Genomic DNA, 24,920 nt, shown 5'->3' with positions numbered 1-24,920 from the left:
TAGCATAATGTGGCAGGAAGTTGTAGAAATGGGTTTAACATACTTGCCTCATCAATCATGGCAAAATGTACATGCCAAAATTTTCTGAGTTTTATATTCAGAAAATGACTTTTATCCTCATTTTAAGTGCAATGTGCAATAATTCCTGTAGACATCACTATCCTTCCATACATAATCATTGTAAAATAAGCAAAATATACCAGCTACATATTTTCGTATACTCTTGATTGTGTATAATTAAAGCTGAATTACTAATACCGTAGTGCTCAGTTTCCTGCTGGGATCTTGTTGGGTCTTGGGCATTGTAAATTTATACAATTGACGTGGAGATTTATGCCAATGTCTGTGTGCTTATCCAGAAACATGAATGATTCTGAGCTCAGTGCAATGACTTGAGCATTTCTTTAGATCTGGATCCTAAGGATCTGTACTTATATTAGCGAAACAATCATTACTCCAAGTGTTGGAGTAATGTAATATTTAGTGATACCAGAGGCAAGAGCTTGGCAGTGGGAAGAGGAAGGGGAGGAGTTGTCCAATCTGTAAGGGCATGGGGTTGAATGTGTGTGTTGTGTGGGAGGTTGTGGTGGCGTGGTGGCAAATGAGGGTATGGATGTGGAGATATGGGTGTCAAGAACCTGTGGTTTGGAATGTTCGTTGAGTGTGGGAGAAGACTAACCTTTGGGAATTGTGGCATAGTGGTTACACATGAGCTTTCCAGAGCCATGTCTTCAGATATGTGAAGGGAAAATCAGACTGGAGACTCTTCTTAGGGGAAGATTACATGGCACCCAATTCGCCCCAGTTCTGCGTCATTTCCCTTCTTGTGGGAATTAGGCCAGACACCGAAATGCCCCTCTGCCCTAATACATGGGGTAGTCACAGTACACAGGTGTCCACCCTGTTCCTTCTTCTCCATTTTTTCACTGTTGAAAAAATGTTATGTGCCCACATGCTTCTTTCATGGTTACTCTTTAGAAGAATGGATTTTTGTACCCTCTTGTTTACTACCCAAAGGAGTCTCAAAGCAGTTTACAAACACCTTTTCCATTTGTCCGCCTGTGAGGTATGTGGGGCTGTGAGAGGTCTGAGAGAACTCGGAATGAGCCGCAGTGACCCAGCAGGCCTCAGGTGTCTCAAAGCATTTTCTAATCATCTTCCCTTCCTCTTCCTCTCACTATTTACAGTTTCAGGTTGTAAGTGTTTATTTAGATCTTCCTGCACTTTCCAGACTCACAGGACTGATGCTGGTCTGCCTGTCTGCGCCCCAGAATACAAACAGTTGCTGGTAAGGGCTGGCCATAACCCATAGGCCAGGAGGGACACACCTGCACCACTCCCTCCCAACTGCAGCAAAAATGGCTCCTTTGAAGGCTGGACTCTGAGGCATTGTATGATTTTGAAGCCCCACCTCCAAACCTCCAGGAATATTTCTAACCCAGGGGTAGCTAACCTCCAGGTGGAGCCTGGAGAGCTCCTGGAGTTACAGCTCACCTGCAGAGTATAAAGATCAGCACCCCAGGCAGAGAGGGCTACTTTGGAGAGGGTTGTGGTTCCTGAAAAACCCCAGACCTGAATATCTTACTGGTATTGTGATTTGGAAATATAGGAAAATACATTTTTTTCCATGTCCACTATACCAACCCCTCCACAAATGATTTTTTGCACACCCCTGTAACAGACCTTGAATTGATTTTTATAACTACAGGCAAACTATACTGGTTCATCATCATGTTTTTCCCTGCTGAAGAGACTGTCAATTGTATGATGATGCTTTATATTTCCCTCATCATAACAAATAGTATCTATATGAAATAACCTTTTGACATCCAAAACAAAATGATATAGGGAGAAATAGTTTATTCCATCCATTCCTGTGCCACAGTCTTAATCTAAATCAGGTTTTCACCCCACCCACCTCCCAAAACCCAATATTGTGGCAATCTGATAGTGGACTTTACAATACCTGGACTGGTTTGACCATAATAAAACATTTTTAAAGAGGGGGAAGAAAAGAAATATTTGATGACACTGAAGAGTACACAAAGAAGCAGTAGCTGAGGAAAGTGTCAGGCTTCCAGGGAAAGCAATAATGTTATAAGATAATGAAATGAAGGTGTTCAGCTATCATTCTGTTTGCTTTCTTAATATGGAAGTTGCTGGGTATACTCAGATAGCATATTAATAACTCACTCAGAAGCAGATAATGCCAACATGTCAGAACTCATTGACAGTTGATACCTCTATAAGGCAAAAAGGGGGGAAAAAAACCTTGAGGCAAGTTGAGACAGGATGGCATTTTTGTAACCATCATGTTAACATGGCCAGTTAAATCTGCTTATTTGTCGTGGTTCGGTCCTTGGTGGCTTGGGAACGGGACCGAACCCCGCCATCAGAGGCGCCCGCGATCACGGAGGTAGGGCATGGTGATCATAGGCAGGCCGGCAGCTGGGCGCCCCACCCGATCGTTGAGGTGGCAATGGCCGCTAAAGAACCTCAATGTCCCCCTCCACCTTTTGACAAGGGCCCGGAGATGGCCCTTTGTTCCAGGAAAATGGGCCATCAGGAACCCCGGAAAACCTCGCATATGTGCATGAGTCATGATTGTATCAGCATGTTCCCTCCGCAAGTACTGGGTGGGGCAATACAGCCTAAGGAGGTGGGTTTTGTATAAAAGGGAGCTTCCACCTGGAGTTCGGTGGAAGCTCTTACTCCAGACCAGCGGACTCCACGTTGCTGAAATAAAGCTTGTTCCTGTTGTATCGTTCACCAGGCCTGGCGTGACGTTTTCTTCAAAGGGGCACCCTGTTTTTTTCAGTTAGCAAGCGGGTTCCCGACATCGTAAGAGCTTCCACCGAACTCCAGGGTCGGCATCGCATCCGAGCGCTTATCGGGACGGATCCAGAGATGGCGTTTTCAAGCAACGGGGCGGTCTCGACCCCCACGAACCCCGGGAACATGAGTTTAATGTCCCCGGGAGATTTCCTCCGAAAATCGGGGGGCCAGGAGCAGCTGTCCGGGACCCCGAGACCCTCGGCAGCGGCGGCCAAGGGAAGGCGCCGGGCCATGGGTTTCCCAAGCACGGCGGGGAGCGCGCCGAGGTCTGGGGGGTTGGCCCCAACCTGGGACACCCAGCTGAGGCAGGCGCTTCGCCCGGTAGGACCTGAGGAATCCCTAGAGGACCTGCGGCGGGCCATGGCGGACTTGGCCAGGCGCTTGCAGGCAGCTGAAGCCCGTGAGCAAGCTCGGGCCGGGCCCGGGGGGACTGGTAATACAACGGCGGAGGGGATCGCGTCGAGTGAGGACGTCTCCAGCGACGAGGACGAGCCCGGTACTGGTGAGCGGGCCCCGGACCCCGACCCGGAGCAGTTTTCAGTCCCGAGTAGGCGAGACGGCCAGCGGAGAGGCGAAATAGCAGAGGATCTCGGGGGAGCGGGTGAGCCGACGGGGCGGCGAGAGCCGGACCAACGCAGGAGCGACGTGCAAGGCAGGGAACGGCACGGCGTCGTTGGGCAAGTTGGTAGCCGGTGGAGCGGAGCAGGACGAGACGGCGGACGCCGAGAATCCCGGATCCGGAGGGGGTCGGACTACTCTCCAAAACGTTCCCCCCCAGAGCTTAAGGCGCGTTTCGACGGGACGCCGGACGACCTCCCGCAGTTCCTCCTCCACGCGCTGACGCATGCCCGGAGGTATGGAGACCGGTATGAGGACTCCGAGGACTTGGTCTGGGGGGTGGCCTCGTGTCTCCAGGGCAAGGCGGGTCAGTGGTACCTAGGGTTGGCCGAGCGCGGCGACCCGGCAACTCGGGACCTGCAGGACTTCGTGGTCGCGCTCCGCCGACGATTCCAGGACCCCCAGGCTGAGGACAAGGCAAAGAGTCGGATCAAGGGACTTCGACAGGGTACTAGGGGGGTTATGGACTATATAGACATTTTCCGGAGGGAAGCAGGCAAGGTGTTCTCCTGGAACGAGGAGACCCAAATCGAGTACTTCCGGGAGGGCCTTAACCCGAAGCTCAGGGAATGGGCCGTGATCAAGGGGACGGAAGAAGATCTGTCTACACTGGAGGGGTGGTGTTTTGTGGTCGCCAAGTTGGAAGCCAGCCTGGGTTGGGCCGCCGCACCCCCCCGGGAGGCCAAAGGCGGGTCAGCCGAGGCGCCGAGACCGGGCCCCGACAACTCTCGCCCCAAACGACCCCCGAACCCCGAGCGGGAAAGGAGACGCCGGGAAGGTCTGTGCCTGAAATGCGGGGGGTCAGGACATTTCGCAGCAGCGTGCCAACGGCAAGGGGGGGAGGACCGCGGGCTCTCCCAGGGGGGAGGTGCGACACGCCCCCAGCAGGCACGCCGGGCGGAGGACCTCCGCAACGAACCGGGAAGCGCCCAGGCGACGGGAAACGGCCAGGACCTGCTGTAGACGGCGCCGGGCAGCAGGTCCCGCGGCGCGAGGGAAAACCCCTGCAGCGTGAGGCGCGACCTCCGAACGTGGTAATTTTAGAGCTCCGGAACCCGGAGAACGGACTAAGTTGGGTGGGGGAGGCTCTTTTGGACTCTGGATGCGACCACAGCATGGTCCACCCCCAGATAGCCCGGGCTTTGGGGCTACCGAAGCGCATTCGGAAGGTTCCCCTGGTTTTCGTCCAGATGGACGGCAGCCCGATTCAGGGGGGACCTTTCGGGGAGGAGGTGGGTCCTATCGCCATCCACATAGGGGACCACCAAGAGCTGCGGTGGCTGATCCAGGTCCCCGTAGCGGGATATCGGGCGGTGTTGGGCCTGGATTGGCTGAAGGAACACAACCCCGTGGTGGACTGGTGGGCGGGGACCCTGAAGTTCGACTTGACGGTGGGTGCACGGCATCGGGTCCCCCACGAGAAGTCCAGCCACAGGAGGACGGCGGCGCGTCCCAGGGGAGCGGCGGCGGCGCAGCAGGAGAAACCAGAGCCCGAAGTCCCGCCAGAGTACCGAGACCTCGCAGCCGTTTTCAGCGAGCGGGAAGCGGACGAGCTACCCCCACACCGCCGCACGGACTGCGCTATCAACATCCCAGAGGGGGCGGTACTACCCAAAGGGCGCATCTACAAGATGAGTGAGGGTGAGCTCAAGGACCTCCGGGAGTTTTTGGATAAAAATCTGGCCCGAGGTTTCATCCGGCCCGCTTCCAGTCCCATGGGAGCTCCAGTCTTGTTCGTCCGGAAAAAGGATGGGTCCCGACGGCTGTGCCAGGACTACCGGGGCCTCAACGCCATCGCAGCGGGGAACGCTTACCCCCTCCCGCTGATCCCGGATTTGCTGGCCCGGCTGGGCAAAGGGACTCTGTTCACTAAGCTGGACCTAAGGGAGGCGTACTACCGGGTACGCATCCGGGAGGGGGATGAGTGGAAAACAGCGTTTAACTGTCAATTGGGACAATTCGAATTTAAAGTGATGCCGTTCGGCTTAAGCGGGGCACCTGGGGTTTTCATGAGTCTAATTAATGAGGTGTTGCAGGACCTTCTGTTTCAGGGGGTGGTGGTTTATTTGGATGACGTCCTGATCTACAGCCAAGATCCCCAAGAGCACGTGACCCTGGTGAGGGAGGTGTTAAAGCGCCTGCTGGCAAACCACCTATACGTGAAGCTGGCTAAGTGCGAATTCCACCGTCCCTCCCTGGACTATTTGGGCTACCGCATCTCAGCCCAGGGCATAGCTATGGACCCCGAGAAGGTGCAGGCGGTGCTGGCCTGGGAAAGGCCCCGCACCCGGAAACAGCTACAAAGCTTCCTGGGGTTTGCTAACTTTTTTAGAGGCTTCATCCCCAGATACTCCTCCGTAGTGGCTCCCCTCACGGACTTGCTAGGTACCAAGGGGAGAGGTCCTCGCGCCACGCGGCCCAGCGCAGCGCTCGGCTGGAATGAGAAATCGGAGGCAGCGTTCCTGGCCCTCAAGCAAGCTTTCGCGTCTGAGCCCACGCTACTGCACGTCGACCCAACCCAGCCGATGGTGGTACAAGTCGACGCCAGCGACGCAGCAGCCGGGGCGGTTCTCCTGCAGCGAGACAAGGCGGGACAGCTGAGGCCGGCGGCCTACCTCTCACGAAAATTCGCCGAAACGGAGCGGAACTGGTCTACCTGGGAGAAGGAGGCGTTTGCGATTAAGTTCGCCCTCACCGAATGGCGGCATTGGCTGGAGGAAACAGAGGAGCCGTTCGAGGTCTGGACAGATCACAAGAATCTGGAGGCGCTCCGGCAACCGCGATCCCTGAACGCCAAGCAGATGAGGTGGGCGGAGTTCTTTTCGCGGTACAATTTCAAGCTTGGTCACATCCCCGGCAAAGAGAATTTCCTCGCGGACGCCCTCTCCCGTCTGCCGCATTATGGGGAGGGGTACGCTCCCTGCACCAGGTCCGTGTTTGGTGAGGAGCAGCTGGGACGGGGGGTCGTCACTAGGCGTCGGGCCAGGGAGGAATGGGAGCCCGACCCGGCGACCGCCCCGCTCCGAGACCGCCTAGTGGCAGCCTACGGGACAGACGAGGAGCTGGCTGAGCTCCGGGACTCTTTGATTTTGGACTCCGGTCTCTGGCGGAGGGGGGAGGCTGTCTACGTCCCGGAAGGGCTACGACGGGAAGCCCTCAGCCTCTGCCACGATGCTAAGACCGCCGGGCACTTCGGTTTCGTAAAATCCTGGAAGTTGGCCCGGCGGCGGTTTTGGTGGCCCAGTCTGCGGCGGGACACAAAAGCTTACGTCAGTGGTTGTCCTGTCTGCCTGACCTGCAAGCCGGGGGTTGGCAAGCCGAAAGGTCTGCTGCACCCGCTCGAGGTCCCGACCCGGCCGTGGTCAGTGATCTCCATGGACTTTATAACAGACTTGCCTCCCAGCAAGGGGAAAACGGTGATCTGGGTGGTGGTAGATCTATTTTCCAAACAGGCCCATTTCATTCCTTGCGCCAGTGTCCCCAGTGCTTCACAGTTGGCTCGGATGTTCCTGGATCACGTGTTCCGACTGCACGGGCTGCCGGACAAGGTGATTTCCGATCGGGGCTCACAATTCGTGTCCCGGTTTTGGCAAGCTTTCCTGCGCCTGTTAGACATCGAGCAAGGGCTGAGCTCCGCTTACCACCCCCAGACGGACGGGCAGACCGAGCGGGTTAATCAAGTACTGGAGCAGTACTTGCGGTGTTTCGGTTCCTATCATCAAGACACCTGGGTGCCCCTGCTCCCCCTGGCCGAGTTCGCGTACAACAACGCAGACCACAGCAGCACGGAGATGTCGCCTTTTGCCGTCGTCTACGGGACAGACCTGAGACACTTCCCGGAGCTTGGAGAGGTCCCCGCCCGGGAATCGGCCGACCTTCGCGAGTGGGGGAAGCGTGCCGGGAGCTGCTGGAAGTCGCTGCAGGAGCAGCTCCACAAAGTCAAGGCAGCGCAGAAAGAGGACGCCGACCGGAAGAGACGACCAGCTGAGGAGATCCGACCGGGGGATCGAGTTTACCTTTCCACCCGGAACCTACGGTTGAATTTGCCCAGCAAGAAGCTAGGCCCTCGGTTTTTGGGGCCTTTCGAGGTCTTGGCCCCGATCAACGAAGTTTCGGTCAAGCTCAAGCTCCCCAAGAACCTCCGGCACATCCATCCCGTTTTTCACGTGAGCCTTCTAAAAAAAACTCCGGACGGTGACGTTTGGCACCCCGTGTTTTCCCCGCCAGCGCCCGAGGTCCTGCCGGGGGGGGAGCACCACGAGGTGGCGGATATCCTGGACTCTAGACTCCACAGGGGGAAGTTGCAGTACCTCGTGGAATGGAAGGACTTCGCTTTGGGGGACCGGGAATGGGTCTGGGCAGCGGACGTCCTTGCGCCTCGACTCACTGAACGTTTCCACAAGCGGTATCCTGGCCGTCCCGGGGGGTTGGAGAATGGACCTTTGGGGGGGCAGAATGTCGTGGTTCGGTCCTTGGTGGCTTGGGAACGGGACCGAACCCCGCCATCAGAGGCGCCCGCGATCACGGAGGTAGGGCATGGTGATCATAGGCAGGCCGGCAGCTGGGCGCCCCACCCGATCGTTGAGGTGGCAATGGCCGCTAAAGAACCTCAATGTCCCCCTCCACCTTTTGACAAGGGCCCGGAGATGGCCCTTTGTTCCAGGAAAATGGGCCATCAGGAACCCCGGAAAACCTCGCATATGTGCATGAGTCATGATTGTATCAGCATGTTCCCTCCGCAAGTACTGGGTGGGGCAATACAGCCTAAGGAGGTGGGTTTTGTATAAAAGGGAGCTTCCACCTGGAGTTCGGTGGAAGCTCTTACTCCAGACCAGCGGACTCCACGTTGCTGAAATAAAGCTTGTTCCTGTTGTATCGTTCACCAGGCCTGGCGTGACGTTTTCTTCAAAGGGGCACCCTGTTTTTTTCAGTTAGCAAGCGGGTTCCCGACATTATTATGAGTTCTCAGCTTACAAGTGATGGCATGGAGGAAAATGGTCATTGAAGCTTTTCTATCATGTGAAATGCATTGTTTTACCACAGATGTAGTGGGCGGTAGCTAAAGAATATGTCTGAAAATGCGCATTTAATAATTAATCTGGAATGATACACTAGAATGAAATGGTTACTGATTTAAGCACAAGATTTTTTATCTGGACATGTTTAAACATTTTAAAATTAACACCTAGCAGAAAATTAATTCTTTCTGCCTATGCTTAGTTTCTCCAAATTTCTTGCCAGTTAAAAAAAATCCCATTGTGGGAAACTTTATCCCAATTAATATGACATGTAATGTTCTAGAGAAATGATCTCATGACGTTGATTAGGTCTACCAACATCAGACTCATGTACCATTTCTCTGGCCATGGCGCTTCCCCTACTCACAGCGGAGGTTGTGGCTGAGCTCGGAGTGACTGGCTCCTCCTGACTTTCAGTCCAGGCGCAGACAGAGTCTGTGGAGCAGGTAAAGAGTCGCCTTCAGCAGCGTGATTGAGCAGAGGAGCTTCCCTTGGAAGGGCGGAACCTCCATCGCCGGCACAAAACCTTGGAATGGTAGAACCTCCATGGAGCTCCCCCCCCGGGTGCAGCAGCTTCTGCTGGCTATGCACACCCGGAAAGGGAGGGAGTCCTCGGCCCCCCCTGGGCCATCGAGATTCTCAATTGCCACTGCCTGCGGGTAACCATGGCCACTGCGAGCAAGTGTGCTTGACGAGGAGAGGCTGGTAGGGGGAAATGTGGGAAGGGGACCATGCGTGTGGGCAGCAGTGCGGGAAAGTACCCCAGAAGTTGCCCCAGCCCACTGTATTCCACGTTGAAAGTGGCCGCCAAGCAGATGAGGTGAAAGACTGACAGCAGGGCAAGTACTTTCCAACCCATCCACAAAGAAGCACTGACGGTCCTTCCCAGTGAACCCTTTTTGTCTTTCCCCCCCAGCAAGGACACTGTAGTCCCGGGATCGGCCATAAGTAGCTGCTGGTCTCAGACAGACCACACCAGGTGGAGGTGCGGACATTGGGAGATGTGCTGGCTCTGGCAGCCAGGCGCGTCCGTAAGTAAAATGACAAGTGGGCAGCAACATAAGGCAGCAGCTGAAGGGGATAGGCCAATCAGCTTTGCTGGCCGCAGCCTGATTGGCACTATTCCAACTCGGACACCCCGCACACGCTCCACCCCCCTGGGCAGTTTCACAAATATTAAGAGGACCAATAGATAAGGATGGCAGTTCAGAGAAATGGATACGTAGATGGCTAAATCATTATATTGTCATTCTTGATGACTTGAGCAGGGAAGACAGAGGGAAACCTGCCATGTGGAACCTCAGTTGTTGCCATTACCAGAAGAAGAATTGGTTCTTATATGCCACTTTTCTCTACCCGAAGGAGTCTCAAAGTATCTTACAATTGACTTCCATTTCCTCTCCCCACAACAGACACCCTGTGAGGTTGGTGAGGCTGAGAGAGCCCTGATATTACTGCTCGGTCAGAACAGCTTTATCAGTGCTGTGGTGAGCCCAAGGTCACCCAGCTGGCTGCACATGGAGGAGATTAGAGGAGATTAGCACGTGGAGATTAGGTTCACCAGATTAGAAGGCAGTGCTCCTAACCACTACACCAAGCTGGCTTTCAGTAGCCACAGCAACAATTGAGAAAATACCTTTGCCACCAGACTATGAAGTTCCTTATCTCAAATTCCTTATCTCAAAGTGCCCATTTGCATGCGCTGAGACCACTGCACTCATCACATAACATTTTCAAATGTTTCATGAATGCATTAAATTATATTTCATTTTATCTCCTTGATGTTCTCGCAAAAGAGAAATAAAGGAGTCCCTACTCATTTGTGGAATTCAACTAGAAACGTTGATCCATTTGAGCAAACACACATTTAAGGAGAAGTTAGTGGGAGTAGGGAGGAGAGTATGTGTTCATAAAAATAACCATGCATTACACGATCCAGAACATAAATTGTCATGCTAAATTGCATGGTGCAGTGAAGTATTAAAAGCTAAAATGAAAAGCCCTTTTAAAATAAAAGCGAAATAATTTTTAGTATTAAAATAGATAATTATATTCCAGCCGATTTAGTGAAAGCATGTCTGCTGCTTTACATAGATCAAGACTCAAATGCTTATTGCTAGGCAACTGTCACTTCTACTTTAAAAAAACTTCAGAATTTAAATTGCCTTCTTGTCTTGCACTACTGAATTCTGTACTTGAAACAGAACAATAGCCCATTCCTTTCAGCCTCAGTATAAATAGAAGGCTTTGAAATATTTATATTAAGAAGAAAATAAACTTTCATTTCCCTTTTCTAAAACATGGGTTTTTAAGAACTGAAATATTTTATATGAACAAATACTGTAAAACTATCCATGGATTAGGCCAACTAGATGGAATTGCTAAACGTTCTACTTCATTAGTAGACCTATTGAAGCAAGAGGTGCTGGTCCCTTGGAATCCTACAGCAGTAATGAAGAAAATTAGGCATGTGGCTGAAGAGGACTTGATCTTAATTGGAATCCTATGCCTACTTCCCATGCATTCATGCTCCTGTTGACAGTATACCATTACAAAAGAAGTAATGCACAGCTACTTTCACAAGGACCCTTTCCACAGCAGGAGAAAACGGCTCAATGGTTGTTGTAATGCTCCACAGAATTAAAAGTATTCCACACAAAATCTCGCAATTCAAGTGCAACACTAAATGCGCTCTCTGATTGCTTTGTGTGGTTTGGGAATGCTGTTAAAACTGGATCCCCCGCATCCTCTGGGAAGGAATTTGCAGTTACCTAAAGTAGAAGCTCAAAAGAGCTGCATTGGATTCTGCCACTGTTTCCTGACCACTGGTCTGTGTCTGCGTATCCTGCAGCCAATACTTCCTTGCATGGCGGCTTCTCTTGCCTTTCCATAAAGCACTGGTCATTTAGCTGAACCAACAGGCAACTCCTTCATGTTGTGACTAAAACTATTGCTTCCCCTCTTCCTAAAGTTATTCTCAACTCCTCCTACCACTCCAGTTGGGCTTTATTTATGTTACAGATGTCAAAGAAAGGAGTAATAGAGGGCAGCTATCCACAATTAATTTCAAATCTATCATTACTGAATAGGTTTTTCTGATTGTCCAATCTATGCATAGAGAGATAAATTTGCTACTAGGTTACAAATTAATGAAAGCTTTTAAAAGTCAAATCAGGACCACACTCAAACTTTGTATTTAATACATACTTTGTATTTAATACACAGAGGTCATGGAATTCTATACAATTTTTGGGACCAATTGAGTGAGTGGAACGAATTATACAAATGATTAGATTCAAAACTACTATACTTTTTATACTTTGCCTTGATTAATCAACTCATTTGGCAGACTGTTGCATGCAAAATTTGTATTCTTTTCACCTCATGATGGGAAAGTAGGCTGGGGACAAATGGATTGTGAAGAGAAGAATCACAGCAATGGGGACAATGGAGAAGGACTGAAATCACCACTAGAAATCAGATGTAGACCCATAAATGCCTGAACATTATTGCTGTATAATAGTTAGCAATTTGAACATTATCTGCAATGTTTATTCCTGCCAACCATAAGCGGAAACTTTATTTTTGTAAGGAGATGTAAACTGACCATAGAATGAAGTTAGAAAATACTAATATAGGTACAAATGAACTTAAAAAAATAGTTTAAAGAATTTAGCATAACAAATTTAACTTTGGACACTGGCACCCCACAAGCACCCTTAGAATAGAAAGATGTTGTAAAGGGTAAATTGCATCTGCAGGCCTGATTTAGATCTGGGCTGCGTGAAAAATAGAGAGTGGGTTTTAACCTTTGTGGTGATAGGAGGCACACTGCTTCTGGCCCTGCCCCCCTCAGCCATTGTGCTGTTGCTGGCGCTGCACCCCTCAGCCTTCAAACAATCAAACAAAACAGCTGTCGCTTTGTTTAGTGGAGTCTGTTTTTATTCACCAGTTCCTCCCTACAGCACCATTCTTGCTTCCCAATTCACTTCCAATCTGTTACTCCCCACCCCCCAGTGCTCTTCTGTTTCCCTTTTATCATTTTCCATCAGCCCCACCGCTTTGTCTTTAACCCGAGAGTCCCGCCCCCCTTTCCCAGCATCTTTCCTTTCAGGTTGCTGCTTCGTGCCGGACGTCTCACAGGTGAGTTTCCAATGCTTGTTTTCTACAGGTCGCGCCTCCCCATTCTCTCTGTCAGACCCTTCCTAGGGGAGCGCTTTGATTTACTTAGATTTATATCATACTTTAACATGTTTTGATTCTTGTCTTTTATAGACAATTTATGGCAACTGTTCAATGCCATTTTGCATTGGGAGTGTAACAGAAAAAATTATGAAGAAGATATTGAAACAGTGTTTTAAGTAACTGGCAAACTGTCAACTGCTTTACTTTCAGTTTTGTTATAACTCACAGTATTATACATTGGATTCCCCCCCCCCCTGTTTGCATGGTTATACTTTATTGTATTTTGCACTGTATTTTGAGATATATTAATATTTTGGTATGTACACAATTCAGTACAGAGCTTTCCTTCTGCATGGCCCCTAGTACTCAGTACTCTCTTTGGTTTGCTCTCCAGAGGCTCCAACTACACAAAATGTGATGTGTGTATTTTTTAAAAATATATATTTTTACTCTATATGCAAAAGGAGAATTCACATAAAATGGAGAGGATATGGGGGCTGCCTTCTCCCACTAGAAGTGAATGAAAGAATTATGAATAACTGGTAAAACTATATATTTCTCCTTCCATTTGGAAGAAGTTCTTACCACTTGTTAAACAAGGGAGACAATAACAGGCAGTATATAAAACCATGAAAGGGGTTGAACACACTTGGCATATTATGTGCAGGTGAGAATACATGGCATGAATGGCTTATTTTTTGCCCAGGATTGTATCTAATATTTACAAATACATTCACCTTGTGGCTATTCACCTGAAATTTCTCCTGTGCATTTGGTTAATATAGTATACATTTCATTTGTGGATGGTTAAAATATCTATTGATAAGCGTATAGTAACAACTTTCATCAGAAAACTCTTATAGTTACACATTAAAAGCAAATAGTATCTAACTTACATTTGCTGAGAGCTGCGATGTTAGGGTGGCCACTTTTTCCTGGGATGCAACCAGCTCTCTTCGCAATTTATGAATTTGCTTGAAAGGAAGAGAATACATTTCTATTAACTTTTTAAAATATATATCAATATAACTGATGTTTAAACCATGAAATTTCTGAATACAGTTTCTGAATAGTTTATTCAATGGTTTTAAAGATGCCAGTAAGACACAATGTATGGGGGTTGCTGGGGCAAGGGGCATTCATGGCATGAATGCTGTGGATTATTTTGCCGTGACCCTAGGTGGGCGAAGGCTGAATGATTAGAGGTCACTATAGCTGGCCCTACCATGGAACAGAGTGGGATTAGCTGGTCACTATTATATGGCTAAGTAGGAATTGGGAGGATTCATACAATTGCCTTTGGGGAAAACTGTTTTTTGCCTGGTTTGTAATGTGCTGGAAAGAGGTGTGTTTAGATCACCAGGCCTGGTTGACAAGCAACTCAAACCTAGTTGGCAGAAACAGGGCAAATTGCTCAAGTTGCACAGGAAGAACTGGCTGACACCCTAAGGCATCTGGCATTGGTAGAGTGTGTGTCGGGAACAGGCTATCACATGCCCTATGGGTAGGTGCACTGGGAAGGAAAGCCCTTGGAGCTGAGAAGTATTGTTCCAAAGTGGTGGATGCCTTATGGCACATCAGGGGAAGGGAATGAGGCTTCTTGTGCTTCTTGGCATATTATGTGCAGGTGAGAATAAACAAGGCTGGCGGAAGCACTGGTCACGTCTGAAGCCAAGCTGGACATATGTAAAAAAGTCACTGTGGTTGGCTGCCTAGTGCACAGTGCCCTTGGGATAATTCATTTATAGTAATGATGCTGATCAGCCACTTAAATAAATAAAAGTAGTTGAACCCATACATCTGCCTTGTGTCTTCATTCAGGGAGTGCTGGGGCAATACATTTCCAGCAGCATCTCTTTACCCACCATTTTCTATGCTGCAGCTGAATGTCTCTTAACTAATAATTGAAGAACAACAAAATTTGAGTCCAATGGCATCTTTAAGACGAACAAAGATTTATTCAAGGTATGAGCTTTCAGTGCATGCACACTTCCTCGGACAAGTTGAAGAACAAGACTTATTGTAGTTACGGTGAGGAAATAAGCACTTTTTAGAGTAACGTGTTCTATAGAAATCATAATATATGTATTACAACGTTTACCTCTGAATGTGCTTTTTCTTCAGCCTGGAGGGGGGGGGGATGGGACAAAGAAAGTATTCCTTTAAATAAAAATACAACTCAGTTGTATACGATTAGAAAAAACTAAACTAGCAGTTTATATTTTAGAGCAACACATTGTTATTGTCATAACTGTAGTAAAGAATTATAAAATGCAACCCCTAAAATCTTCTGAGTTCTTGTACCAATACAAAATTTGTACACAAAGTAGCATATCGTGATGTCTTAATACTGGAATTTTTGTTCTATTTAAAAATTGACAGAACTACTGTTGTTCATCATTGTCAAAAATGCATTATTCCTTTGCCCCTTAATCTTACAGGGTCAGGTGAACACCACTTCCTTTCAAATATGATTGCACTAAACTAATAAAAGCAGAGGAGAACAATAAAAGCAAGAAATAATGTCAGCAGTTTCATGGTGGTTAAGGTCACACGGGACTATATATATTTAATAGCAATGGAGGTACCCACACAACATTGAACTTGTGTAGACATCAACAGAAACAAAGTTCCATTCCAAAATAATACAAACTGTTGCCTAGCTGCTGGGGGGGGGAGGTCTAGGCTATGGAGTGGGAAGAATGCTCAGAGGAAAATGGCAGCTGGTGAAAGGCAGGATGGAAAAGGACGAGGAATAGGGTTTGTAAAAATGAAGGGTAATCAGAACTAGTAGAGGGAGGGGTAAACATAAATGAAGTGTGTGTACAGGGTCAAAGGAGAGCAGGGAAAAAGTGGGATGAGCAGGAGGCAGCCAAGAGTATGGACATATTTGGGGGAGGCAAAGCACTGGGTTGGGAATACGATTTCTTTTCTCCTGTGAGTCCTTGTGGAGCTTCACTTGCTACTTCCTAATTTTAGACAAAAGTGAAGGGTGACAGGCTGTCAGATACACCATAGCTACAAAAGAAACAAATCTCCTGTATCTATTAACCAGGTAGTTTGATCAGGGTCAGGGAAGACAATGGTATATGAAATGCAATCATATGCCCGAATTTTAGTCCGCATCTTGTTACTTCAGCTGGCTTTTGAAATACAACCTAAGGACAAGTAAAATGACCATAAAGTCACATCTTTGAAAGAAAAGGTTTATTGTGTAAGATCATAAAATACTGAAACTTTGTCAGTTGCTGAAATCAAATCTTTGATGAGATGTTTCCACTTGTGTACCATTTCTTGATTAAAAGTGACACAATTATATGAGTTTTACACCTAGGTGTTCGCAAGAACCAGCTGGGGAAATTCTGATCAAGGATTATGTCCTTCACTCCACAGATTTATACTCCAAGGCTTTCCTTGCTCTTAACAAAAAAGCTCTCAAGCTTCCATTATCACAGCTAGAGACTCATAAACTGAACAAGAAGTGTTGTCAAGCAGCTAGAAAGGAGGACAGTGTGAGGTCAAGTATCAAAGTCTCTAAAAGGTCTCTTCTCAACTGCTAATTTAGTATGATGATGATGTGGATAATTTTTTTAACACTTGGCCTATTTCCCAAAAAAGTTGTCATTACCTGATTCTACATGTGATTCAGTCTACACTTGAAAGACATTGATATTTTGAATGTCAAGGTTTAGGTTTTCATATCATAGTGCTATGTTAATGCTTACACATTACTGATATAGGGATATTATTCACGTTATCTCTTATCATTTAAAAAGTATATATTTCCCATCTGCCAGTTAAATTTAGTTAGAAATTGACATCAGAATCTGAATTACAGAAACTATAGCATACTCATGGAATAAACAGGATTCTCTGCTCACAAATGACATTAATGAGGAACAAAAACTAATTTTTCACATTTTGTTTGGTAAGCTTATAGTATTCCTTATTCTACCAACATTTAATCAAAATATTGGTTAGCTTAGTAGGTTTTGATCATTGTTGGACTTGGCTTTTTAAAGTGCATAATTAAATGTTTGCTTGTCTGATACTGCAACATGTCTGTCACATAGAAAATAAAAGCCTAAATTTAATTTTATTTCCTAAATTCAAAATAAAAAGAAGCCTCCCCTTCTGTATTCTGAAGGGGAAAAAATCTGCCTAATACTTCACATTAAAGTTAATAATCTCCCAAAGAGCTTAGGTACGGCCCTCTTTCCCAAAGATCATTTTAAGACCAAATTGTGCCTCCAAAGCAATGCCCCAATTTGAATCTCTCACACATCAGCTAGTCTTGATCAACACTGCAAAAAAAGAAAAGAAATCCACCAAGTGGCCAATTACTTCTGCTAGCTCTGAAAGCGTCTAAATCCAGGAGATGTGAAAATGAGGCAACACAGCAAAGCACAACGGCTCTGAACTGCACGCAAGAATTGCCCTTTGAGTAGATTTTGTTCATTTCAGCTTTCAAGGGAAAACACAAAAGATTTTACAGATAGCTAAATTCAACTGTAGTAGGCCACTGTGAATTGTATTTTGAAAAAGACATAGAAAATGTTAACATCAAAACAGCCATTTTTTCATGGAACAATTTCTGTACGGTTTTATTTCCTGGACTTTTTCTTTTTAAGGCAACTAGATTTCTGTGGGGTGTACATGTACCATGTCATCATCTCTCATTCAACACTTACTGTGGAGTAGAGAGAAGAGGTGCTGGAAACTAGGGATAATGAGGACCCATGTACTAAAAAAATAAAAAGAGAAAGAGAGAGAAGTAAATAAAGTTACTACAATATATCGGTGAGTCAGTTATTCTCTGTCAAGCACAATAACTAATGTCTCTTTTCAAATGAGAAAATGAGGATAATCTTTTGCAAAGAGGAGTGATCACCTAGCAGGAAGACAGGTTTTATAGCTGCTGAAGGAAGACGCAACACCAACAGCTTTGGAATAAAATAGGCAACAGCTTTATTACAACTCTCCCTGGAGCACTGCCGTGGCATGAGGAGGAATCCAGCTAGTACAGTCAGTAGACTGTAATGAACCAGGTCCCAAATGGTACCCTGGGGTCAAGCCTAGGCATAAGCCTGGAGCTTGATTCCCCTTGCCGTCTGAAATCCCATCCTGGGAGGATGACTTAAAAGTGATCCAATGGGCGTGAACCTCTGTCTGTCTCCCCAAACCACCTGGCAATGGGAGCTTGCCAACCCAGCCAGGTAGGCGCCCTGCTCGCATACACACCATCTCTTATGGAGACCCCAATAATGAGGGAGATTGATTTGTAGACCAGCCTCCCCCCAAAGGATCCTCCCATGCCAGACTGCCAGATGTGACAATTAAAAACAAAGAACGTGATAAAATCAGGTCCAGTGGCACCTTTAAGTCCAACAAAGACTTAGTCTGACAAAGAGTGCTTGCACTCGAAAGCTCACGCCTTGAATAAATCCTTGTTGGTCTTAAAGGTGCCACTGGACTCTGATTTTATTGTGCTACTTCAGACCCACACGGCTACTCATTTGAATCCACAAAGAACATGGTAATTATTAACAATAATATGCATTAATAACCATAACAAGCTGAATAGGGCGGGATGGAGGGAAGCTTCCTGTGGCATCACTGGGAAGAAAGAGGCTAAGTGCGTCACTCGGCCTCTTTTATATGCATCTATGACACCTTCTCCCCTATAGCAAAGAGCCAGTTTGGTGTAGTGGTTAGGAGTGTGGACTTCTAATCTGGCACGCTGGGTTCGATTCTGCACTCCCCCACATGCAGCCAGCTGAGTGACCTTGGGCTCCCCACAGCACTGATAAAGCTGTTCCGACCGAGCAGTGATATCAGGGCTCTCTCAGCCTCACCCACCCCACAGGCTGTCTGTTGTGGGGAGAGGAATGGGAAGGCGACTGTAAGCCGCTTTGAGCCTCCTTCGGGTAGAGAAAAGCAGCATATCAGAACCAACTCTTCTCCTTCTTCCCACTGGGAAGGCACACAGTTTAATGAGCCTTGTTTCTGAGGCTCGCCGGCAAGACACTCGCAGTGACACGCCTCCCCTTCAACAGGCTCACACCTCCACCGCAGCAACCTGGTGCCTTGGGTGATTCACGGTCCTGCTTATAGATACTATCATTAGGAACTTAAAATGATTTTTCTATACTGAATAATATTTATTTAGAGAGATTTTCATAATGTACTGCTAGTAAATGGCAATCACATTTCTTGGTTTGTACCAAAAATATATCTGAGTGCCATCTTTGGGTAAGTATAGAACTTCTAAAATGAATTCCAGAACTTATATCAGTATTAGAAATTGTGTTTCTCACCACATTATTGATTTACTTATTTCATTTAAATCCTTAATTCCAAAGATCTGAGATCAGTGCATTTAGTGCCTGTGAGACAAGCTAGGCTGAAAGAGAGCATCTAGTGTTCAGTCATTCACAGTCTTAATAGAGTTATAAACAGAGTTATACCCTTCTAGGTCCACCAACATCAATAGTGCAGCTTTCCTTAGGCTTGCACTGTCAGCAACTTTAATGGCAGAGTGGGAGTTTTGAATTTGGGATTTCCTAGCCTAGCATGATAAATTACTTAAATCAAATTGGCCATGATACGATAGGTGTTTCTGTTTTGGATACACTGGTAACAAAAGATAGCTCAATTTGTATCCAAGAGAGGTGGGGTGTAAATGGCAGGGTATTAGCCCTAATCCAGCTCCCACTTACCTTCTTCCATACTGTCTCTGAAGGAACCAGAATGACTAATGGCACGAGGTCTGTCTTCTAAAGATGTGGCACTCCCACATAGCTGGGAATCATCATAGAGATCGAATGAAGAATCTTGAGCAGGAATACTGTTTGATCTCATCATAGTGGGCCCAGGAAGTTTAAATTGAGATAAATTGGTTGGACTAACTGCAAAATATAAAACATAGCATTTGACCCATTGTCTTTCATATCACCCCATGGGGTGGGAAGTTTGTAGGCAGAGATATTTTAGTAAAGCTTACCAATATCTACCCATGTATCTTTCCCGCTTACTCAATCTCCAGTTTTGATAGATTCGTTTCCTTCACTGCATTTCCCTCCAGAATTAAACTCAAACAAATGGTAGCCATATAAACTAAGCTTGTTATCATTGTTTGCTTCTTGAAGTTGTTAAACATCTTCACTATGTTGTATGCCAATTTACTGCTCAATTTCTACTTATATTCCTGGACTGGTAACTTCTGTTTCATTGCATCTGAAAAAGTACGTGCTTGCTCAAAAGCTAATAACTTGAGTAAAACTCTGCTGGTCTTAAATTCAAACTTTGTTCTGCTGCTTTGGACCAGCACAGCAGCTGACATGAATCCATCTGCTGTATTTTGATACAGACATTATCATTCTATCTGGAGACTTGCTCTTATTTATGGGGGCTTCATCAAAAAGTGAAATAACTGATCTCCCTCCTGTTTTGGCTTTCAAGAATCTTAGAGGAAAGACTGAACAGGTCTTGGTAGTCAGCGTGTGAGAAGGGGGCCAAGAAAAAGGGACGTATCTGGCCCCTTCTTAGACTGATGGGTCAAATATTTTGCACTGATGTGGTAAACCAAGATGTCTCCAGCAGTGTTACTTATGTGCCTAAAATAAAAATATCTGGAAGAGCATTTTTCTGACTGTCATTTAACTCCACAGGAAAATGGCCTACAGAGAAAGAAACAAGGCAGAGATCTTGAAATAACAAACTTGGTCTTGTCATCACAGTGGAGAATACTAATCCATGAACACATATGGATTCCTTTTTATCAAGAGGAAAAAGTGTTTTCAGAGGAACTGAAAGTGAGAAATATCCGTGCTATGACTCTTCAGATATTATGACATAGTAATTACATCCAAGATTGCCATCTTAGTTATTTATGTCTATAAACTGAACATTGAAATAAATACAAGTCACTTCTGATTCAACAGTGTGAGGGCCTGGGCATGTAACAACAAAGAACTGCAGATTTGTATCATATTTAAAATTCAAACATACATACACCATAATTCATGGATTTCCCGGTTTGTAAAATGTTATTTTGTTGCCTGAAACTACTCTCTAGTGACTGCAGTCTCCCACTAGAACTATGTAACCATAGAATCAAAGAATCATAGAGTTGGAAGGGATCTCCAGGGTCATCTAGTCCAACCCCCTGCTCAACGCAGGAAACATTGTAGTATGGATCAGTATCATCTTCAAGTAATTTTGATAAAATAATAAACATAATCTTGTGGTAGAATATTTTAATACGTAGTAAATTAAGACACTAAAAAGCAAACAATGCAATTTGGGCTAAGTTCTGAATTTTTCTTCTGGTTTTCAATTTGGCCTGGTTTTAAACGTGGTCTTCACCTGACTTTTAAATTTAATAGTGGAAAACCAGCTTGTCAGACTGGTTTTAGAATCAGCCATGAGACTATGGTAGAAATCCTGACCACTAGGGCTGCATTTAGGGGCTGGAAATGCTGGGGAGCTGTGATTACATACAGCCTGAAGAAGACCCACCAGAGCCAGCTTGGAGTAGTGGTTGGAAGTGTAGGCTAGGGTTGGGCACTTTGGCTGCTGAAGGGGGGAGGAGCGTCATGGGCACGGGCGCGCCAGCCAGTGCATGGATGCACCGAAAGGTGTGCTGGTGCAACCCCTCCCCCCCCCGCACCGTGGGGCTGGCTGCTTTGGGCATGAAAGGCTGCAGCGCCCAACACTAGTGCGGAATTCTAATCTGGTGAGCCAGATTTGATTCTGCACTCCCCCACATGCAACCAGCTGGGTGACCTTGGGCTCGCCACAGCACTGATAAAGCTGAGCTGACCGAGCAGTAATAGCAGGGCTCTTTCAGCCTCACCCACCTCTAAGGGTGTCTGTTGTGGGGAGAGGAAAGGCAAGGTGAATGTAAGCCATGTTGAGAATCCTTCAGGTAGAGAAAAAGCGGCATATAAGAACCAACTCCTCTTCTTCTTCAGAGTGAGGCAGCAGTGACTGAGAATTGCCCTCTGCCTCTGGGTGATGACACTGGTGCCTCTGGAAGGACTAGACCTACCCACATAAAAGTGACTCCTCTCTCATGTATTAGATTAGAGGAGTAACTGGTGATGATGACACTTCTGTAACAATTTTTCTTTTTTGTACTTTTTCTTCCTTTTCTTCTATAATTTTGAAAATAATAAAATAATTCATACAAAAAAATGGTTCCTCTCTTCCTTCCGCTTTCCCCTTGGCAGGCAGAGGCAGATAGTGGCTGGGTTGTCCAGGAGGCTGAATGACATGCAGTTGTGACTGTCAACCCCTATTCACATGCCTACCCCATCTACATCCAACTTGCGCATGGAAGGGAATTTGCTAGATACTGTCTTATTAGAATCATCCAGCACAAAAACCAGCTATGCTATGCACTCTTGTTAGTAAGTCCCAATGAACCAAGTAGTATTTGCCATATGTTTAGGTGTCTCAGTAAATGCATTACTGTTCATAACAAATAGCCAGAAAAAGAATCCGTTTGATTTAGAATTCCTCCACACTGACTTCGTGCGTTTTGAACATTCTGCTTTGAATAGAGTTGTAACAGGAATCCACACGGGATTTAAATCTATTAATAGGGCTGCCAGTCTCCAGATGGGCCTGCCTGGAGATCCCCCAGAATGAAAACCTATCTCTAGACTTCCAAGATCAGTTATCCCTGGGAAAATGGCTGCTGTGGAGGGTGGGCTATATGGCATCACACCCTGTTGAGTTCCCTCCCTTCCCAAAGCCTGATCTGATGATCCAACCCAAAACCCCAGGAATTTCCCAACATGGAGTCATCACTCCTAACTACCTGTCCAAGTGGAAGTAAGTCTAATTCAGAAGAAATGCTTCTTCTCCCGGCATCTTTCCTATTATGACTACAATAGCACAACAGCAAATAACTGCAACTTTGAACAAAAAATACATTTAAACTCCTTTACCCCAAAGAAATAATAATTAATAATTTAAACTGATTTGTAAAAGCCCAGAGGAAACAGGTTAGTTGAAGGAGAAAACAGGAAGTAATCAATTCAGCTGGATGAAGAAAGGAAATGTTAGAGGGACTAATTTCAGGTGACTCGCTGAGTTGGTCTGCTACGGAAGAGCAAGATTCAAGTCCTTTAAAACGTTTTAAAGATGAACAAGATCTCTAGGGGACAAGCTTCTGAGAGTCAGAGTTCTTTTAATCAGATATGAATCTGACAAAGGAAGTTTTGACTCTCAAAAGCTTATTCCCTGGAAATCTTGTTGATCTTTGCAGTGTTACGCCAGTCTTGGGAAGCTTCAATAGCATTTTGAATGTAGAAATGGGGCAGCCTGGTATTACAATTGGTTTTCAGGGTTGTTGTTTTTTTAATGTCACAAAACAAATATAAAAAATGATAGCACAACAGTACATAGAATAATGAGTTGACAACAATTCAGACTGAGTTTGCAGATCATGGTAATTCAAGACTACACAAGTATGGCCCTATCACAGAGAGTTATAATCATACATTCAAAAAGGAACTGATTTTTTTTACCTAAGTTTGAAAAATATTTCCCAGTGGCAGATGAAGACATGGTGGAAGGAGATACCAGGGGAGACTGGTTTCCAGTGTCTTGTAGTCCTCCAGTGGAATGGGATCTTAGCCACTCTTTTCCTTCCTCCTGACTGGCCTGCCGAGAGGATGGGGTATACCTGAAAAACACCACAGCTGGTACACTTAAGGCCCCCACAGCGAAAGACCAAAACATGAGCAAGACTTAATCAAAAGGTCTATGGCTTGATAGCAATAATAATAATAATAATAATAATAATAATAATAATAATAATAATAATAATAATAATAGCATTATTTTAAATGATTTTGAGTTGGATTTTGAGGGTTGTGTCCCCCAAAGAATTCATAAGAAAAAAAAACAGCAATCTGCATGTGATGATAAATCACGCAAAGGAACCTATCAAGCTGTTTGGAAAGGGCTCAAAAACCCAGCACATGAACAAGACTGGGGGTGGGGGTGGGGGATCACAGATTTTCAAGCACATCGACAGGCTGGAAGAATGAAAGAGAAGTAATGCGAGTGAGCGGTCCCCACATGACATCTTGTAGAGGAGAACCAATACACCGAAAACAGCAGAAACAGAAAAGCAGCTGTGAAAGAAAAGACTCATATTTGTTAGTGACAATCTGACAGGACAGAGTTTGGAGTCATTCTCTTGGTTTGTTCCTTTCTGTCCTGACCTGAGAAATGGACAGATTGAAGGGATAGGGAAAATACTCACTTAGACAGAAACCTGTTTGCCAGAACAAAAGCTTTGAAAATCAAAATCTTCCTCTGACTTTGGATGTGGCTGCCAGATGCAGCGGTGGACTGCAGCCTGCAGGGTAGACTCCAGGCAGGGACAGAGAAAGGCAAATTCTTGAGTGGATTAAAATGGCAAGTTAGCATGTGCAGGAATTTCAGATAGTTCAGGTTTCAGCCCAGAGCTTTGTGAGTGAATGCACAGACCAACTTAATTCAGCCACTATTTTCCCCTTAATGAGTCGCAAAACCTGTATGGGTTTAAAAACCTCAAAATATGTTTGGGTTTAAAAAACCAAGACTGTGGTCCCAAACCTCAAAAGAGAATGAACAACTGGGATAAACATAGCAATGTGCCAGCAAATCAAAAAAGGGGGAAAGATTCTATGTGATAGCTGACAGCTTTATTGTCATACCAAGCCCCTACATGTTTTGCTGTACAGGCTTTATCCAGGCATCAGAGAATTCACCTAGTGCTAGTAAAAGCACACACAAGGTTTCCTTTGCTAGCTCTTGCTGCTGGGGTTCCTTGAGTGCATGTGAACCTCATTACAAGTGTAAACAGGGCAAGATGATTTGTGGATACTCTTTGGCAAACATCCTTCAACAAAAAGTCCTTCTATAAATTGAGGCATAAATAAATAAATACATAAGTTAGTATTTGGGTTTATAGGGGTTTTTTGGTCATATAAATTCCTTATAATCTGTCACTTTACTATCTACTATCTATTTTGTTTGCAATCTTAAATGGACTCCGGGGAATGGTAGAGGACAGGAAGGCCTGGAGGATCATTGTCCATGGGGTCGCAATGGGTCGGACACGACTTCGCAACTAACAAACAATCTATTTTGTTGGCAAATATAAGGACAAAATCTACTTCAATTAATTGACTGTGTGTAAGAAGGACTTCTCCTATAACAATACTGGAGACTCTCTTACTAAGACCGTTTACGTACTTGGAA

The 24,920-nt window shown here is 46.0% G+C and overlaps 1 protein-coding gene and 1 long non-coding RNA gene across 17 annotated transcripts in view; one reads left to right on the top strand and one right to left on the bottom strand.

Annotated features, from left to right (window-relative positions):
* The window catches only part of NAV3 (neuron navigator 3), a 548,360-nt gene that overhangs the window by 31,233 nt on the left and 492,207 nt on the right, over nt 1-24,920 (bottom strand). For all 15 annotated transcript variants that reach the window (XM_077338887.1, XM_077338888.1, XM_077338889.1 and 12 more), the window contains 5 exons: nt 23,195-23,352; nt 19,376-19,564; nt 17,348-17,400; nt 14,758-14,781; nt 13,553-13,630 (listed from right to left, as the gene is read on the bottom strand). In XM_077338887.1, the coding sequence (XP_077195002.1) occupies nt 13,553-13,630; nt 14,758-14,781; nt 17,348-17,400; nt 19,376-19,564; nt 23,195-23,352 (502 nt within the window). The remainder of the gene's footprint in view (nt 1-13,552; nt 13,631-14,757; nt 14,782-17,347; nt 17,401-19,375; nt 19,565-23,194; nt 23,353-24,920) is intronic.
* Nucleotides 12,380-20,735, top strand: LOC143838094 (uncharacterized). 2 transcript variants are annotated; one of them, XR_013231222.1, is made up of 4 exons: nt 12,380-12,614; nt 14,478-14,621; nt 16,050-16,173; nt 20,327-20,735. It is a non-coding gene; the product is annotated as an uncharacterized LOC143838094 (long non-coding RNA). The 2 variants fall into 2 exon arrangements; XR_013231221.1 differs by lacking the exon at nt 20,327-20,735 and having other exon boundaries at nt 16,050-17,327.

This window comes from Paroedura picta, chromosome 5 (genome assembly GCF_049243985.1).
Source record: "Paroedura picta isolate Pp20150507F chromosome 5, Ppicta_v3.0, whole genome shotgun sequence".
Taxonomy (NCBI): domain Eukaryota; kingdom Metazoa; phylum Chordata; class Lepidosauria; order Squamata; family Gekkonidae; genus Paroedura; species Paroedura picta.
Note: the sequence above shows the minus strand (reverse complement) of the source record. Positions and strands in the feature narration are given on the sequence as shown.